We start from the raw sequence: 20,758 nt of genomic DNA, 5'->3' as shown, positions 1-20,758 counted from the left end.
TTTGCCCTCTCCTGTTGTTTTTCAATGTAATGGGCAGCACAAATGTCTTGATACCTCATGTTGTTGATGTTGCCATGCACTCTGCAGATCTCTCACACACCCACGTACTAAATGAAACCCCAAACCATGATTTTTCCTTCACCAAACTTGACTGATTTCAAGGAGAATCTTAGGTCCATGTGGGTTCTGGAGTATTTGTGATGATTGGGATGCAGTTCAACAGATGATTCATCAGAAACATCTACCTTCTTCCAAATGATCGACGAGAAGTCAAGTTATTATTTGTTGCTCTTACAACTTGGATTGACGACAAGACTTTTGTCAGGTAGTGTATAGTTAAAAAAGCACACACAAATAAACCAAACCTACTCCATCCTTTTCATATAATAAACTGGAAGCTTGCTTTCAGCCACTCATAATCATTCATACATTTGATCAAATTTATCCAATCACTACTCAAGAAAGAAACAGCTGCCACTTTCATTGCGAGTTTAAATGATTGGCATTAATGTTACTATGTAATGGTGCTTAATTGACTCTTATCTGGAAGTTTGACTGACAGGAGATCTGACCAAAGCATCGATATTATGACTTTGACATGCTTGTTTTGTTAACTATATTTTCAGTCACTTTCACATTCTGAATGTATCATTTAAATGCATGCTGCACACCATTTTGTCTGCTTCAAGTCAAAATTTAAAGCCATTTTTCCAGAAATGTTCATTCACTTCCAGAGGGAGTGCATCAATTTGCAAAACTTGCAAAAACACACTTGCCAAACTTCACTTTTATTACACTCCAAAACTAACATTATGTCCTTGATCTGAGTTTTCTGCTGCGTCTGCCTCCAGCTTCCCACATGCACCAATATCTTTTCCGTGTCCACTGTGGATGCTGCAAGTCATTTAGTTACAGCTGTCTCACTCCTACAAGCCGCCCTGGCGCTCATCTTACCAATTTACATTTGAGATGAGCCCCTGTGCGTGTACGTGCGTGGGTGTATGTGTGCCTGTGCGAGTTCGCTGTGAACATCAGCACTGCGTGTGCATCCCACTTCAGAGGGAGCTTGGAGAGGTGAGATGGAGAGAGAACAGCTTCCCTGCCCATGTATGGTTGTGTCGGAATTCCCCCGCATTACTCTCAGCGCATTCCAATTCCCTGCACGTTTGGATCGTACCATCTGATCGCAGCAGGAGGGGGGAGTTTGTGCAGCTATAGAGCTCGTTACCTTTGACTGATGGAACACTGTGTCCCCCTCCAGCCCAAAGCCTTAATCCATTCACAGAAATGCGGATGAGAAATGAGTGAAGGACGATTTCAATTTGAATGCATGGAGACAATGATGAATGCGTGTGCTGGTGCATGTGCCTATGTATAATGAATATATATATAATGGGGCTGTTTCTGCACACAATCAGGGATTCGTCTTTCTGCTGGTGCACTTTCCCATGAGATCTCGAGAGAAATGTCACAGCAAAGATTCTCATCCTTTTCCAAACACACATACATCCGTTCATTACATTTCCTTTCCTTGCACCTTCAGTGTCTATTTTTTTTTGTAATCTGCCTCTAACTTTTAAAGAAATCAAAATAAAAAGATCTGATTGCTTAATAACAATTAAATACAATTTCCTTTGTTTTTTCACTGAAACTATTTATATGCCCTAATTGTTTTTCATAATAATAATAATAACTTTTTTTTAATAACTTCTTTATTTTAATTATTATAACCATTATTTTCTTTGGATTATAATGCTTATTCCTTGTATTTTTATTGTTGCGTTCTTTGGTAATTATTGGAAAATGTAAAACTAATAAAAACGAATACCATATTCTAATTTTAATTACCATAATACCAAAATCTCCTTCTACTTGCTGTAATAGAAACCGAAGGACCCGGAGAAAACCCACGCAAACGCAGGGAGAACATGCAAACTACACACAGAAGCGCCAACTGACCCAGCCGAGGCTCGAACCAGCGACCTTCTTGCTGTGAGGCGACAGCACTACCTACTGCGCCACTGCGTCGCCCGTCACATTTTGTCTTTGCAAAAAAATGTTCATTGTACATCTTTAAAACTATTAACAGAAAATACAAACTAAAGTGTTATGCAGTTACAATAGTTCCTTATAAACTTCATATAATCTTGTCAGACATGTATTTGATGATCTTTTAAAACAGTCCATTCAAGAATTACAGTGCAACCCCCCCAAAGACCAAGTGAGAATGAGCGGAATGAACCGGCAACTTATCCAGAACATGTTTTACGCAGCGAATGCCCTTCTAGCTGCCACCCATCACTGGGAAACACCCATATACTTTCTTTCCAACACAATCTCACGGAAATTCATAACTTTTCGATTTACATGCTAATTCGTTTGAACTCGTACTATCTAATTTGTATAATTTAGTACGATTTGCTTATCACCCAATGATGGTTGGGTTTAGGGACAGGGTTGGGTGCTACCCCTCCTTTTTAAAATCTTACATTTTCATACGACTGAACTCCACTAAACTGAATTAGCCACTAAACTGAACAAAAAATACTTACATTTTCTCGTGAGATCAGGCTGCTCATTCACACACATACTACAGACAATTTAGCTTTCCCAATTCCCCTATAGCGCATGTCATTGGGCTTGTGGGGGAAACCAGAGCACCCAGAGGAAACCCATGCAAACATAGGGAGAACATGCACACAGAAATGCCAACTGACCCAGCCGAGGCTCAAACCAGCGACCTTCTTGCTATTAGGTGACAGTGTTACCCACTGCACCACCGCGCCACCCTTAATAAAATTTTAAATACTTACATTTTTTTTATAATATTGTTTTTAGTATAATAATTTATATTCAGAATTAATGAAACTATTTTTCTCCCAAATGTTTTTTTTTATTCCAGGTTAAAATGAGATAATTATAACCAGACCGTTTGTCACAGTTACAGTGAGACTCTGATAGACTGCTATCATTTGCAGGATAATCAAAACAAATATAGAATCTCATCACTGTAACCTTACACATTTGTGCAGCAGGGAAATAGTAATAGGTTTCTTTCATTCTTTGCCAAATTCCATCCTCCGTCCTTATTCTGGTACCCACTCAAACCACTCTGGCTGGCAGACATGACAGTAGTATGTTTGCCCTGCTTCTGTTTATTCAAAACAGGCATGATAAAAACAGATTCCTCTTCAATCACATTATATCCATAATGGCTGCCAAAAGACCACATTAGCCTATGGAATGAAATGAGGGGGATGAAGCCAAAATATTGTCATGTAAGCAGATCACCTTGTAGGTTTGAGATAAATACACTAACCGGCCACTTTATTAGGTACACCACTAGGACCGAGTTGGACCCAGTTTTGCCTTCAGAACTGGCTTAATTCTTCATGGCATAGATTCAACAAGGTACTGGAAATATTCCTCAGAGATTTTGGTCCATATTGACATGATAGCATCACACAGTTGCAGCAAATTTGTCAGATGCACATCCATGATGCGAATCTCCTGTTCCACCACACCCCAAAGGTGCTCTATTGGATTGAGAGCTGGTGACTGTGGAGGCCATTTGAGTACAGTGAACTCACTGTCATGATTAAGAAACTAGACTGAGATGATTCATGCTTTAGCACCAACAACCATGCCACGTTCAAAGTCACTTAAATCACCTTTCTTCCCCATTCTGATGCTAGGTTTGAACTGCAGCAGATCATCTTGACCATGTCTACATGCCTTAATGCATTGAGATGCTGCCATGTGATTGGCTGATTAATAATTTGCATTAATAAGCAGTTGGACAGGTGTACCTAATAAAGTGGCCTGTGAGTGTAGATTACAGCCTGTAATTAACTAAAAACTAAGACAATTTCAATACATACATAAGGATAATATCATTTAGCATGCGCTCTTTTAGGTAAGTACTGATTAGTAGAGATAATCACCAAATATCTTCAGAAAAAGGTAAATATAGTTATCTCTCAAAGCATTTTATACCATTCGATCATTTTCTATCAATAACCCTGGAGTGAATTTCAACATAAAGCTCATGTGAGGGGTCCAAACTGTTATTTAAATCATTGTTGAAATGAATTCCCGAAATGTAGGGCCATTCAAGTCTAAATGACTATAAAAGAATTGATTACAGTGCACAGATGTCTCTGTTTAGTGCTCCAAGAGTGTATCTCTGATTTTATATGAAAGTACAAAGACATTCTGTGCCTGCAAGGACGCGATAATCTGATGGTATGCTGCTGGCAACGTAAAATCTTTTCCTCCTCGTTTTTCTCATTCACTCTTTCATCATCACTGACATCCAAACAGCTGGCAAGGCTCTCACCTACAAATCACAGCAGTGCGGTCTCTCTCGCCATCTGCGTGCACACATAAACCATTTAATCTGGTTACTACTAACCCTTAGCTTTAACCACAACACCACACCAACAAAAATACAATCTCATGCCACGTTTGAGCCTGACTAAGCCTGTGCCTGGAATTACTAGACTTAAATGCTTCATTAATTACAAATTAAACACCAGTAATTGCTAAATGACAGGTCTGCATGTAAAACTGCTGGAAATGCATTTGATTTGATATCCTGAAGAGCCTCACAAGCAGTAAGTCAATCAAACCAAGAGCACTGCATGACTCATAGTCACTTATTTATTTTATACATTATACAGTACATTCATCTGAAAAGAGTAAAATATTTTAATGTAAATGAAATCCAATGAAATCAAATCCATTTGCGCCTGTTGACTAATGGGTGTGCTGGTCTAAAAAGAAGGAGTGTTAAGGCACATAGTTGGCGCGTTGTTATTTTGAGGAACTGAAATAGACCACATTGACTAATTAAATGCTGGTATAAAGTGCAGCGTAGAGTGTGTTAGTTATGTGCCTATGTGGGTTCAAACGCTTACACATTGCTTAATACACACAGGATGTACAGCAATACACAAATATTTTTACATATGAAAAAAATGAAAGGATTCAAACGTTATGAAAATTATTATTTTCCACATAAATATAAAAACCACCGCCTCCATGGCTTCTTCATGCGTTTTTTTTAGTTTTTCAGTTCATTTATGATAATTTGCATTTGTATGTTATTATTATTAGCAGTATGATTTATTATATGTATATTTATATTTGTTTTAATAAAAACAAATATAGATTTGTCCTCCTGTCGAGTTTTAAGGACGTATGCGTCACTATATGGGGCGTAAGAATAGGACGTGTGTTTGGATAGAACTCCGTTTTTTGACCACACAACGTTATTATTGCTCATTTATTTGTTTGCTGGAAATTAGAACTGAATTTAGAAATAGCTTTGAAACAAATCTTTGTGCTTAATAAACAAAATTAATTATGTAGACTAATGGATGTCTTCAGTGGTGTGCGTAAACCACCATTTCCCTATCCACGAAGGTAAAGAAGTAAAGTAAAGCGTAAAGTAAAGAGAAAGTAAAGTAAAATGAATGGAGGAGGCTCGTTCTTTATCTTCGTGCTGCAGATGGTGTGTTTTACTATTTTCTGCCAGTAAAGCATTCCGTTTTTCCACTTACAAAGTCCGCCATGTAAATAGCAAATGCGCCATGCAACTGACTCTTAAAAGGAATGGGAGCTGAGACACTAGTTTAATGCACGTTATGCTTGAAACACCACACCCATACCTCATTAAGAGAATAAGCACAACCCTGTTAGACCATGCACCAGGGCACAGAGCGTATTTTTCCATCCTTAAAATAGCTTTTGCACGGTGCACTTCAGACTTTGCGCCTAGATAGTTAAAATAGAGCCCAAAATGTGTCTATCATAGTTATGTTTTGAAGAAGTCTCTTCTAAAGATACACACATGCTGCATACATATAAACTGCCAAAAAATTATCTATAATTCAATCTACCAATAACTTATTTTTTTTATCAGGTCGATAACGGTAACATTCAAAATCGGCCAATACCAATATGTCCAACCATTTGGATTCACAGTGAGGTTTTAATGAAAATTAATTCAGAAAGTAGAAAAACAACAACAGAGGTCACTGTTCAGCCAAGAGCTATAAAGCAGTCAATTAATAAACAAACATGCCATAATGAAGGAAGGCGGCACAGTCATAATGCGGCCATCTGTAAGTACCAGGTTTTTGCATAAAGTCATAAGCTTTGCCCTTTACGGAGCTTTTATAATCTGCTTGTCTCAACTAAGAATCCCATTCCCTTTAGAGGTACTACAGGCAGTCAAAAAACACAGACGCAAACAAACAGTCCAACAGCTTTTGTCCAACATGCTGTTGAGCTACCATCTGTCTTCTCTTCGACAGCTTACAGCACAAAAACAAGCAAAAAATTATTTAGGACCCATTTTTAATGACATCTATCTTATTTTAAGTCTCTCCAGATGCCTTGGACTGAGATAAGAGGCAAAGTTGAAACTAGGACTTGTTATATAATGCCAAAACCCCTCCGCAAGAGGACACGTACTGCGCTTTTCTAATTGCTATGAATATGAACCAGAAAATCAAATAACACTTTGAGAGAGGAAAGCCAATTGACCTCACCCAAGCCTATAAAGAAAATCCCCACTCCACCCTGAAAATACACTTTATTTCGTTGGGAACACACACACCTGAGCACAAAACAAATACACAATGCTGATTTTGGAACTAGCTGGCAGATATCCAGCAAACAAAGGAAATGTTTTGGGTGGATATAAACACTGTTTCACTGTTTTTACAATCACATTTTGAATGTGAAACCAAAGGCTGACAGCTTTACCAGTTCAGTACTAATCCCTCACCTATTCAGCACTTTCATTAAAGGGTTGGTCCATCCAAAAATGAGAATTCTGTTAAAAAGCAGAGAGAGATTTTTGTTTTTCCCTAAAATCAGAAATCAAAAGGAAAGCAAATGTCGAAATCAACCTAACCTGAAGTGAGTTAGCAGAAATAATATAGAATTTATCGGCTTTAACAAATCAGGCCAATAAAAATGACATAAAATCAACATTTATCAGCTGATACCAATAAAATAAGGCTTAGTAACTGCCTCAAAAACATATTCCACTAGATCTGTCTAATAAAACTCTACTACTAGTCTAATGAGAGTTAGTTGACATTTTAAGAGCACAACTGAATGCCTGAAGGGGACCACCATATAAAGCTTTACCAAAATAAGCGTATGCATAATTGATCCTGATACCTACATTAAAAAAACTAAACGTGTGGCCCACAAGTGTGGACATGTGGACTGGATGTGGGCAGTGCAGCGTGGTATGAAGAAAACAGCCTTCAACAGATGACAATATCGGAGGTCTCACTGTCCTACTCACCGTGGGCACACACAAAGCTGAACTCACACAAAACCCCTACGCCATGGCAGAGGCACATTCTCACAACCAGACCGTTCAGTCTGCGAGACACTACCCACACCCGCACACACACACACACACAGACAGAGGCACATGCACAAACTGAAACACATACTCCAATGGCCCGTGAGACACTGCCCACACACTGGCAGATGCAGGCTGAGTCACTCGTAAGTGCAGACGGGTGGATTTGAGCTCCCAGGGTCCTGGGAGATTACTAAGCAGCTGCCAGGCATACACACAAACATACACATCGACACACTCCCGAAATCACATACGAAGTTGGACAAAGAACTGTCAGCAGATCCAGTTTTTCACGAAAGCTGTTACAAAAAATTCAGCAGATCTGCCATTCGCCGATTTCTACACAGCTGATGTGTTTGTTTATCAAACAGTCTGATGTTTTACCCATAATAGTGTAGTACATTTTCATTCAAAACATTTGACTAAATTGTAATGTAATGTAATGTGTGTGTTTATATAGCACAGTTATTGTGTATGGCCATACACCCAAAGTGCTTTACAATCATGAGGGGGGTCTCTACACACCACCACCAGTGTGCAGCATCCACTTGGATGATGCAGTGGCAGCCACAGGACAACGGCGCTCACCACACAACAGCTATAGATGGAGTGATGAGACAGTTATAGAGCCAATTCTGTGAATGGAGATTATTGGGAGGCCATGATGGGTAAGAACAGATTCAAATTTGGCCAGGACACCGGGGTTACACCCCTACTCTTTATGAGTAGTGCCATGAGATTTTTTAATGACCACAGAGAGTCAGGACCTTGGTTTAACGTCTCATCCAAAAGACAGCTTTACTTTTACATGGGGCATTAGGACTTATACAGACCACAAGTTGAGCTGCCCCTGCTGGCCTCACTAACACCACTTGCAACAACAACCTAGTTTTCCCATGTGGTCTCCCATCCAGGTACTGACCAGGCTCAGCCCTGCTTAGTGTCCTTGAGTAACCGGCCTTGGGCTGCAGGGTAATATGGCTTTTTCTGAAATTTGAAATATATTCTCCCTCAAAAATCAGTGCAACACACTCCACAGTTTCACATGGACATAAATATGAGCATTATAAAAGACAAAGCAAGCAGCCAGTTACATGGATTTATGTATCTAAAACTGTTTTTCCATAATTTTTGAGAGATTTTTACACTGGACATCATGTAGCAACTCAGAACAGTAGTAAACCTGTGAATGTACATAGGTAGCTGCAAAAATAAATAAATTGCATATGGCCAACACTATGAATGTGATGAGCAAATGTAAACAATAGATAAGCTGAATGGGGAAACACCCAATATTTGAGTTCACATAAAACACATTGTGGTTAACACAAGCATGTATTTCAAGAAATGTTCCGGTGAACCAGTAAATGCAGGTGACAAAATGTACTTGATGTACCAAGATGAACTGAATAGATTATGAAGTGTCATCATTAAACATTCAACACATCAAAACAAAGACTATAGAATACACAAGACATGTCACCCCTATAGTTTTGAATGAGGACAAGTGTAACGGTCAATGTGGCGAATGAAGCCCTGCCTTCTAGTACAGGAGCCAATCATTGATTGCTATCCGTTTGATTGCTGACGTTTCTTCGGGGGAGAAGCTCGGACCAGATGTATGCTTTTACAACAGTTTTTGTGGTGAACAAATGCACTGGAATCTCAGCGAATACTTGCTTCACAAACATAAGAAATATGTCCAGGTATGTCTATGCCTATCGCGTAGTGGAAAGTGCACTGACACATGCACTCCGGTGTTCGCGGCAACCCGGGTTTGATTCCTGCCTCAAGGTACTATGCAGATCCTTCCCCTCTCTCTGCTCCCCACACTTTCCTGTCAATTCTCTCTACTGTCCTGTCAAAATAAAGGTAAAAACCCCTAAAAAATAATTATAAAAAATGTATTTAGATAAAGCTTGAAACCTGTGCTTTTGAATGAACCAACTACACTTGAAAACAAAAGTTTTTTGGTTTTGCAATCTGTATGTAACGAAAACACGGTACAGTTTGTTCTGTCAAACGCACATCACATGACAGCAACTACTTAAACGCCCACAAACTTGTAAACAAACTGTCGCTGTCATTTCTGGAGGAGATTCACCATCAATACCAAGTGAATTACTTTAAGAAATCTAGCTACAAAGTACAGTAAAGTTTAACTGGTCTCTCAAGAACAAAAGGATACAACCAAGCTAATAACCTTACTTATGCTGTTTCATCAACATATGTTTAAATGTTAAATTGCATATTTTACAAGTTGTATTTACCATTGTTTACATATGCACCAATATTAAACTAGCAGTTTTTTTTTATTTCTGTGTGGAGTTTGCATGTTCTCCCTGCATTCGCGTGGGTTTCCTTCGGGTGCTCCGGTTTCCCCCATAGTCCAAAGACATGTGGTACAGGTGAATTGGGTAGGCTAAATTGTCCGTAGTGTATGTGTGTGTGAATAAGTGTGTATGTGTTTCCCAGTGATGGGTTGCAGCTGGAAGGGCATCCACTGCATAAAACAAATGCTGGATAAGTTGGTGGTTCATTCCACTGTGGCAACCTCAGATTAATAAAGGGACTAAACTGAAAAGAAAATGAATGAATCAATGGATCGAAATGGTTTTGAAGGATCAAGAATGACATATAATTAGGATATATTCAATTTATATTTTTGCAATGCTTTCTAATAAGGCATGACGCAGTTCAGAAAGCAACGACAATATTTTAAATAATTAAAAAGTCTGAAAATTATACCAAGAAAAGAAGACGCATTCAGAAATTTCGTATTTGACAAGAGATTTTAAATGTAATGGATCAATAATTGTTTTGCTCTGCAGAACAATCCTGCACCCCATACCTGGTTCATTTCACACCAGTTGTGAATTACTGATGTGAAAGATGATGCCTGATGCTGTCAAATGGCCCACTACATTGTTCTTCTATCAGTGAGTACTGAGTAGTTTATCGCTCCATTGCATCCGCTGTCTCTTTATTTCTTATAATAGAGAACCCCACTGTGGCCTCACAATACCCATAATTATACAAATCACAGAGCCTAAAGAAGCCAAGAGACCCAGTGAGGAATGAATATCCTCCCACTTGAAAGTCTGAAAGGACAAAATGACCCTAATGCTCAAAGCTAGAGGTAACACTGGTCGTGACTTGAGTTTCCATTTCTCATTCAATATAAAGCACCACAGGATATCATAGTAATGATCCCCAACAGAGGTTTAAAATCATTTAATTTTGGAGCCGGCTTCCACTGATTACTTCCTAAAGTGTCTCAATATGTCAATTCTACAAATTATGACTATTTAAATTCATCCTATCTATGAAAGGACATTGAAATGTGTAAGCTTAATGTTTTAAGTTAATCCTGAAAGAATCTAAACAGAAGAACTTTCATCAAAGGCCATGCAAACACTGGAGATGGTTTCTATGTAAATATTCTGAAACTTCTGCCATTGACAAGAACATAACACTGTACTAACGCATGCAAAATAATCCTGAAGGAGGATTATGTGGTCAAGAAACGCCCAGTTATTAAACTACAGCTTTTCTTTTGGTCGGTTACACAACTTTTTAAGCTCATGAAAAATGTATCTCCACATTTAAGAAAGATTTACAGTGGAAGACAAATAACTTCCTCTATTAGGAACTGAGATATTATCATTGCCTTCTTTTGACTTCAGCCTCACACGAGTCTTTCCAAGGAAGCACAAGATTCCTGTTTGTTCACATATGCGGATTTGTGTTTCCTTATAAACACACATGTATTTTATTTTTGCAAAGTCTGCAAATCTAAAGTTTATATTGGCCAAAAAAGCACTAAAAATACATTTGAATTCTATGTAATAATAGAATTCTATACATATAATATATTATGATATATGTGACATGCATAATCTAAACCCATTTAATTAATTCATTGATTTTCCTTCGGCTTAGTTCCTTTATTCTTCAGGGATCGCTACAGCCGAATGAACCGCCAACTTATCCAGAATATGTTTTACACAGTGGATGCCCTTCCAGCGGCAACCCAGTACTGGGAAACATCAATACACACTCATTAACTCATTTAATATTTAAAATTATTTTTGGACTGCTTTCTTAGGCCAGTGTCGAAATTTGTATACAAGAACTACTCAGATTATATATAATTTAATATTTAAAATTGAGGCTAGTGGGCCGAAGGAAAATATAGGCGGGGCGATTTAGCATGGGTAGGTTCCTAATTTATTTAATAATGTTTTTAGTCTTTTACATTGTAAAATTTATTTATTACAGTAAAAACAATCTAATTTCTAATAGAATTATACTATTTTTTGCCTTGATTTTCTTGCCGATGTCTTGTACATAATCCTCTATCCATCAAGTCACAGTAATTACACTTTAAAAAATCTGATTCATTTACATTTAATTGAAACATTTAATTCCAGTTTGCTTTTTTTGCAGCTCAGCAATAAAACAAACAAACAAAAAGGTTAAGTCAGATCAGAAAATGACTATCTCTGTGTTCAAGTCATTGGCCCCAACCCTTTCCATCATTCTCTCCTCTCAGATGGGATGGTGGGCCAAATTAAAGGTTTCATTGGGCCAACTTTGGCCTGCAGGCCCTACTTTGGGCATCTCTGATCTAGAACTTTTTTTATTATCTTATTTTATAATAGTTTTTCCTTATTTTAGTATATATTTCTATGCGTAGCATTCTTTCCAATATTATTTTAATTAAATTAGTCACATCACAGAGCTATATTATATAATAAATATATACATTTTATTAAAAATACTTTGTTGTTACTCTAAAATATATAACTTAATGTTAATCTACATGACTTTTACACCCCATATGTATAAAACTAAATGTACTGCATCTCCTCTAATGTTTAATTATTTAAAAACATTTGCTACATCATTTCAGTCAAAAGATCCTCACAGAACAGTACCCCCCCCAAATCCCCAAGTAATAATAGCGTCCCTTCACTCTCTAGCCAAGGATATTACCTCCATGGGTTGGAATTAACAGCCTAAACATTAAAGTCCCTTAACAGATGTCTGCAGGATTGACTAACATGCTTCACTGGGTCAGCCACCAAGGTTTAGTTTGGTGAGTCAGGTGGTTTCAAAGAGGTACTGTACACTACAACAGACGTGAGCTCCATGCGGGAAAAGCTGGCAGAGAAAAGAAGTAAAAGGACATTCGTACACGACTGCCATAGGGATCCATGCAAGTGCATTAGTCACTCTTTCCTGATGGGACGCAGTTATTCTCCATCTGTTTTACACAATCAGTTTCATACCACATTACTAACCGAGAACTCACTTAGAGCAAAACAAATACAAGCATACACAAACTAACACATTCAAGGACCAGAACAAACACATCATTTACTCAGCCTCAAGTGGTCCTAGTCTTTATAAATTTCTCTTTTCTGTCTAACACAAAATGAGATACTTGGAAGAATGTTGTAAACTCATATAGCCATCACCTCGCATAGTATTTTTACCTACTATAGATGGTAATGACTATCACTTTTCAAAATGTATCAACATATTTTGTGTTCAACAGAAATAAAGAAACTGAAGCAGGTTTGGAGCAAGGCGAGGGTTAGTACATTTTCTGTTTAAGATTTCACAAAAGTTGTACAGAAGTGAACTCTCAGACTGTCTTTATCCTCATTACATAAGTGACAGGCACTTGAAACTCACATGAGTTTCAGAGAGTACAGGTGAGATGACCGATTGAACTATTTGGTTAAACTGGTTCCACACTGAAACCAGCTATTTCTACATTACATGTGTTTCTAGTCTGCATCGTTTAAAGGGACAGTTCACTACAAATTCTGTCAAAATTTACTTCAAAGTGACAGTCTCAGTAGAAATGGAGTTTACGAGCCCCTCATATTCTCTATATGCGCACACATATGAAGTGTCCCATTAAACAAGTTATTCACAGTAAGCAACTTTAAAACCTTTTCGGTATTATTTTAAAACACTAATACTTTAACCCGGCATATAATATCTGCATAATGATTCATGCAGAGCATTTAAAAAGACAAAGATATGTCTACTCAATAATAACTTACCTTATAAACATTCTCCGTTATACGGTGCACCTCGTCAGTCCGGGACATTTTGGAAGCTTGAGTCAGAACCATAGACGAGAATTTCAATTTCTACTGCAGGAAAATGTTTCCCGAGAAAACAAAAGAGGAGGAGGAGAGGAAGAAGACACCGTATCATTCAAACACAGAGAGTGTCAGAGGCAGAGGAGGATGCGGGAGCTTTTATACGGAACTCTCTCACTGATGCCCACGCGCAGCCGCCGGAGTGGCGGGAATCCACCGTACGCGCTCATCCTCGTCACTGGAGCTGCACTTGATGTTCCCGCGGACTCCGCCTCTGCGCGTTCGCCTTCCGCGCTGCTGTGAACGAGCGACGGAAGAGAAGAGAAGAGCATCCTCCGATTAACAGGAGCTTTCGCGGGGCTAGTGAATAAGCTTCAGACTAAGACCATTTACTACAGCATTATAGGTTACACGCTGTTGTCATAAATGGCAAGACGTTAAGCTGTGAGTAGATCAAGCACAGTGCATTCTTGAATCGCCTTTGTACACTGAAACCCACTCTTTTAATTTATTCTTTCATTCATTTTTTCACCTTAGTCGCTTTATCAATCAGGGGTCGCCACAGCAGAATGAACCGCCAACTTATCCAGCATACGTTCTACGCAGTGGATGCCCATCCAGCTGCAGCATACACTCTCATTCACACTCATACACTACGAACAATTTAGCTGACCCAATTCACCTATAGCGCTTGTCTTTGGACTTGTGGGGGAAACCGGAGCACTCTTTTAATTAATATTGATTAATTTCAATGAACTGAATTATCTGTTTACTAAAGAATCCTTTCTCTGCATTTCATCGTTCGCAGTAGGGGGTGACAAGTGAAGATGTGGTTGAATTAATCGTCTCTCATACACTCATTGATTCACTATTCTCTATTTGAAGGATTGTTGCTAAAAAGGATACAGAAGTTACTGAGAATTATTTACACTAATTATTACTACTACTTATACTACTTATTACTACTAATTATTAAATTTCCCATTAAATTGTTTTATTAACGCCTACTCTAAACCTGTACCCCTCACAGTAACGTAAAAATAGTAATTGTTGTCGGTGAACTGAATTAAATGTTTACTAAAAAAATACTTTCTCTGCATTACAATGTTCGCCAGTAGGTGGTGACAAGTGAAGATGTGGTCAATTTAATTGTCTCTGGTACACTCATTAGTTTACTATTCTATAGGGTTGTTGCAAGAAAGGATTCAGAAGTTAACGACAATAATTTATATTAATGATTACATTTCCAATTAACGTCTACCACAACCCTAAATATATACCCCTCACAGTAACATAAAAATAGTAATTATTGTTGTCAATGAACTAAATTATATGTTTACTAAAAAATTATTTCATTATATTGTTCACCAGTAGATGGCGATAAGTGAAGATGTGTTCGATTTAACCTTCTCTGGTACACTCATTTGTTCACTATTTTCTATTTGTAGGCTTGTTGCTAGTAAGAATTCAGATTTTAACGATAATAATTTATATTAATGATTAAATTTCCAATGAAATTGTATTATTAACGTCTACCCTAAACCTATACCCCTCACTGTAACTTAAAAATAGTAATTATTGTTGTTAATTATATGTTTACTAAAAAATCCTTTCTCTACATTACATCGTTCGCCAGTAGGTGGCGACAAGTGGTCCAATTAATCATCTCTTGTACACATTCGTTCACTATTCCCTATTTGTAGAGATGGTTGTTGCTAGAAAGCATACAAGTTAACGAGAATTATTTATATTAATTATACAATTTTCCATTAAATTGTTTTATTAACTTCTACTCTAAACCTGCACCCCTCACAGTAACGTAAAAATAGTCATTATTGTTGTACAGTGTCACAAAAAGTATGCCATACTGATGTCCGTATCCACAGCTGTATCCCTTTTAGAATGTACCTTAGTCCACTAATGTAGTCCACTTGAAAGACTGAATGAAAACAAGTGAATTAGAACACCAAAGGCACAAGTGCAACAGCAATAATCATTTGAAATTTTATCGTTTGACTACTGAACTTATTTTAAAAATTAAAATGTCAGCTCTGTAAAACCTTATAAACCATTCTATAATAGATTAAAAATAATTATATCCCTGTATAAAGTTTCGCTCTTAAAGTATGTTCTGAAAATGGAAAATTTGGACTAAAACATGTGCTGTATTGTTTCTGGCATGGTGCACTTTAACAAATGCTGGGTTGTCATAACCCAATGTTGCATTATTTAAATTTAAATGACTCTTTTTAACCCAATGTTGGATCAAATATAGACAAACCCAATGTTGCATTATTTAAATTTAAATGACTGTTTTTGACCCAATGTTTGGACCAAACGTTGGGTTATAACAGCTCAGAATTTTTAAAGTGTACCAGCATCAGTTGATTGCTTCATTGCCATTCATAAATCCTAGTAAAGTGTAATTTTCACTTCAGAATTTCACTGGACCTGGGCTGCTTTTCACCTACTGTTTCAAATATCAATTCAGACATTCATAATTTACCCTAGCCTACAGTTTTTCACATAATAAACACTTGAAGTACAAAAGTATTCAATTTAGGACACAGTAAGTGACTGTTAAACTGAATAGATTCGCCAGCATTAAATGTTTATTCACAATCCCTCTCAAAAGTGTTTTGTTCATGTTATAAAAGAGCATGACTTTAGTGAGCAGTACATGGAAATGAACAATTTGATCACTCTTTCAAATTCATTATGACTCAAATGTTTGAATCTTTGGAACACTCAGAAAATGGCATACAAATACATGTAGATTCAAACAAGACTATACATTCTGTAACGTTTCTTAAATATGATGTTTGAAACATTTAGTCATGGATTTTTATGCTCTTTAAGATTGTATTTTCAAAATGGAGCATCATCATGACTGCATCACTCATAGTGGAGTGTTCTCCGAGGAGTGGAGGAGGATCAGCAGTGGGCACTTGACGCGTGGGTCTGTGCGTGTGATGTAGGCAGGAATTCCTTTATCTCTCCGGAGCTCCAGCCCACACCACCAACACACTTTCTTCCTGCGCTCTCTCTCTCTCTCTCTCTCTCTGTCTGTTTCTGTATATATAATAGAAAACTATGACTACACAAACAAATACAACCACACATTCAGGATTACTGGCACTCAATGTATTATTAAAGAAACGTGATTGACCAATAAAACTGAATGTGTCCCTGAGAATAAAAATATTTCAATATACAGTTATATTGAATTATAGTCTCTGTTGTATCTAAGTTAGTCTTCATCTTATTCATTCATTAATTTCTTTTTGGCTTAGTCCCTTTATTAATCAGGGGTCACCACAATGGAATGAACCGCCAACTTATCCAGCATATGTTCTACGCAGTGGATGCCCTTCCAGTTGTTTCCCCCACAAGTCCAAAGACATGCAGTACAGGTGAATTGGGTAGGCTAAATTGTCCGTAGTGTATGGGTGTGAATGGGAGTGTATGGATGTTTCCCAGTGATTGGCAGCTGGAAGGGCATCAGCTGCGTAAAACATATGCTGGATAAGTTAGCGGTTCATTCTGATGTGGTGAACCCAGATTAATAAAGGGACTAAGCCAAAAAGAAAATGAATGAATGTTATTATATTAATTGTTTTAAACAGTGAACGTAAATATGATTTGATTACACCATTATTTTGGATTCTAAAATATGTAGCAAATATTATGTGTGCTATCTTGTACTGTTCAAAACAAAGCTTCCAAGTTGGTGTTTTTACAGTGATGCCATAAGAGCCATTTTAGGTTTCCTTACATGAATAAGATTTAAAAGAACCATATTTTTTTAAGGTTTAAGCCATGTAAAATCTTTAAATATCCATTGTTACTAATAAAATAATTTAAAAATCATAATTCAATGTTTTTTATGTTTTTTTTATTTTTAATTTTAATTAGTCTAATTGTGTTTTCAAGAGTTCACACTTAGCTGATGATTGATAATAAAGCGTGTTTGACATTCTCAGAAGATCCTCGAGCCCGGGGCTCCCGATTAAGGGCCGAGTGGGGAGTTTGAGCTCAAGTAGATCTCAAGAACTCCCCTTTTTGTTTATGGCTAATAAGTTGAGAATTGCTATGGAGAGATAAATTGCTAGGGCATCACCGTGGCACAGTGAGTAGCTCAATCACCTCACAGCAAGGTCATTGGTTCGAGCCCAGGCTGGGTCAATTGAAATTTCTGTGTGGAGTTTGCATGTTATCCCCGTGTTTGAGTGGGGTTTTCTCTGTGTGCTCTGGTTTCCATCACAAAGACATGCGCTATAGGTGAATTGGGTAAATTGTCCGTAGTGTATGTGTGTGGATGAGGGTGTATGAATGTTTCCTAGTGATGGGTTGCAGCTGGAAGAGCACTCATGATTATTTATGTTGACTTGGGAATCATCTGATTGGTGCATCATGTGTTAGCTAATGTGGGACCAGCCATGGTCAATCATAAGCACGTGATCCTCTCAAAACTATGCTGTAGTTTTATTTATGTTTTTAAATTGCATTATGGGAGCTTGATCTTTTAACAACTTTTATCCTTGAAAGTTAAAAAATACTTTTCAAAGTATTTTTAATAGTTTAAAGTGATATACAGGGTGGGCCGATTAAATAGATACACCTTAATAAAATTTGAATGGTTGGTAATATTAACGTCCTGTTTATGGCACATTAGTATATGAGAGGGGCCAAACTTTTAAAGTTTGGTTGGTGACCATGATGGCCATTTTAAAGTCAGCCATCTCAGATCCTACTTTTGTTTTTTAAATAAGAGGGTCATGTGACATCAAACTTCTTGGAAATTTCAAAAGAAAAACAATGGTGTGCTTGGTTTTAACGTAACTTTATTCTTTCATGAGCCCCCTCTCATATACTAATGTGCCACAAACAGGATGTTAATATCACCAACCATCCCCATTTTGTTATGGTGTATCCATATAAATGGCCCATCCTGTATTGTCTGGGTTGGTGTTGTATATTACAGCATGAAAACCATATAATAAACTGCCAATACATTTTCTGTTAATTTACAGACTGATGTCTCTATATATTATTTCTTATACATTATATTACTTCAGACTACTACTAAAATGTAAATAAAAGTCACTTTGTTAAACTGAAGAATTGCATTTTCAACATCAACAGTCAACAGAGCAGAGATCAACATCCCATAATGCAATTCACAACCGTAAATAAATGGAGAACAATTGTGAATCACAGATACGGAAACGGTTAATTAACAGATATATTTACAGTGTAGGCAGTAATATTCCAGTATTATGTTTATCCTCAAAATAAGCTGCTAATCTGGTGGCAACATCTTTTACAGCTGCATGTTCTGATGAGAAAAGCAGTCAAATTTAGTTTTAGCACAGCTGCATGTCATTTTCAAATGAACTCCAAGACTCCTTGATTGCAATCGTAGCTCATCTCTGCAGGATGGTAGATCCTGAAGAGCAGGATTGAGCTCCCCTGCTCTATGTTTCCCTGCCTTAAAGGTCAAGCAACAGAGTAAACTACATTTAATTGTGTGTGTGTGCGCTCCTTGATTGCAAAGGTCAAGAAATCCAGCCTAACACAATGGACAGTTTCCTTTCCTTTCTTTCTTTTTCAGCCAGCTGCACATACAGCACTCATGGAGGTTCCTGGGAAATGCATATAACATTGGAGATGCTTCCGCCTGGAGGCCACATCGATTGATTTCACGTCACGGTGGAAGTCTTATCTGCTGGATCTGCCGAGACCCAGCGTGAAGGGTAAATAAAAAGCAACAAAGCAAAACAGCGATCGATACATACACCAACAGCATCATTTTTCAACAGATCTGATTAAGGGGATAGTTCACCCAAAAGAGAACATTTCTTATGTTTAACACAAAAGAAGATATTTTGAAGAATGTTAGAAACCTGTGACCATTGACTTTTAAAGTATTTGTTTTTCCTACAATGGAGGTCAGTGGTTACAGGTTTCTAACATTCTTCAAAATATCTTCTTTTGTGGTTTTCAGCTTTAAAAAAAAACGTTTGCGTTCAGTGCAGAAAAGAAAGGATTGGAAGCACTTGAGTGCGAGTAAATAGTGAGTAAATTTAATCTTTTTAGTGAAATATACCTTTAAGAGAAGATATTTATCAGCTGGATGAGATACAGCAAAATGTAATCAAGCTAGATGTTCTTTATTTAACATATTTAAAGAAAAACTCAGGTTATCTTATTGTTTCTGAAGCTCAATTTCTGTCTTTAGTGCACATTCATTGATCAAAGTCTGACAATGTAACAGTATGAAACTGCTTCATATTGAGCTCTGGTGGAGCCATTCAGACTCATAGGGCAGTCGCCCACTCCCATAGTGCTTTGTGTCAGGCGAGATAAGAGCAGCCCCACACACCTCCAGCTGCCTGTGCCAGACAATGGACGTCCAACTAAGCTATGCAGGTATTTGGGTTTTTTAGACCAGTGCCTTTCAAACAATGCTTTTCAAAATGTTTATGACCAGTACTCTGGACAAAAAAACTGCACACTTAACTTTACAACATAAGCTGTAGCCAGTTACCTGTGGTGGTACATACATTTAGATGTCAAAATATTCAGTTAAATGGATCGTAGAGGAAAATATTGTTTAAATGGATGAGGTTTGGTAAGATTTTTAAATGCATGTAAAGACTTCATTCAGAGTTTAAAGCCAGAGTAAATTAAAATAACTATTATTCCTTGAAAAATGAAAAATTCAGGTATGCCATGTCAGAAATCCATCAACACAGGAGTTGTGTTGCTTAATATTTTCATCATTTTTTAAAGTTTCTTCAATTAATAGAAAGTTCACGTTAATATTAACAATGTAAAAATAGTTTTTTGTCATTTATCATAATTTTAAGCATTCTTGCTATGAATATGAATTTTTTCTTAATTACTTTTTATCTTACTGACCTCATATTTTTGTCTTTATATATTAGTATTATATTGTAAAAATTTGGAATTGAAAAAATATGTACCCTACCAGTCAAACGTTTGGGCAGCATTTATTCAGGGTGTCCGTGCAGTCTTAACAAGTCAATTTTAAAAACATAATTTTAGGCCCTAAAATTCATAAATTCACTGAAATAATGTGTTGTAGGTCTTAAATCATTTTAAACAGGTCTTAATGTCCAAGTAAAGCTACCCAATCTGGCCAACACCCAATAACCTAATCCATTTTAAAACTTATTTTATATTTAAGTCTTGTATTGCAAAGAGATACAGTGGACCCTTT

General features: G+C 37.2%; 1 protein-coding gene across 6 annotated transcripts in view; it reads right to left on the bottom strand.

Moving 5' to 3' along the window:
• baiap2b (BAR/IMD domain containing adaptor protein 2b) overlaps positions 1 to 13,732 on the bottom strand; it is an 81,008-nt gene extending 67,276 nt beyond the window's left edge. For 4 of the 6 annotated variants that reach the window (XM_056469684.1, XM_056469682.1, XM_056469686.1 and 1 more), the window contains exon 1: positions 13,471 to 13,731. In XM_056469684.1, the coding sequence (XP_056325659.1) occupies positions 13,471 to 13,542 (72 nt within the window). In that variant the 5' untranslated portion in view covers positions 13,543 to 13,731. Of the gene's footprint in view, positions 1 to 13,470 lie in introns of all 6 variants that reach the window. The other 2 variants (XM_056469687.1, XM_056469683.1) reach the window with 2 other exon arrangements.
• Positions 13,733 to 20,758: the final 7,026 nt, after the last annotated feature.

The sequence above is a fragment of the Danio aesculapii genome, chromosome 12 (genome assembly GCF_903798145.1).
Source record: "Danio aesculapii chromosome 12, fDanAes4.1, whole genome shotgun sequence".
Taxonomy (NCBI): Eukaryota; Metazoa; Chordata; class Actinopteri; order Cypriniformes; family Danionidae; genus Danio; species Danio aesculapii.
The sequence above is the reverse complement of the archived record's forward strand: the minus strand, read 5'-3'. Positions and strand labels throughout refer to the sequence as shown.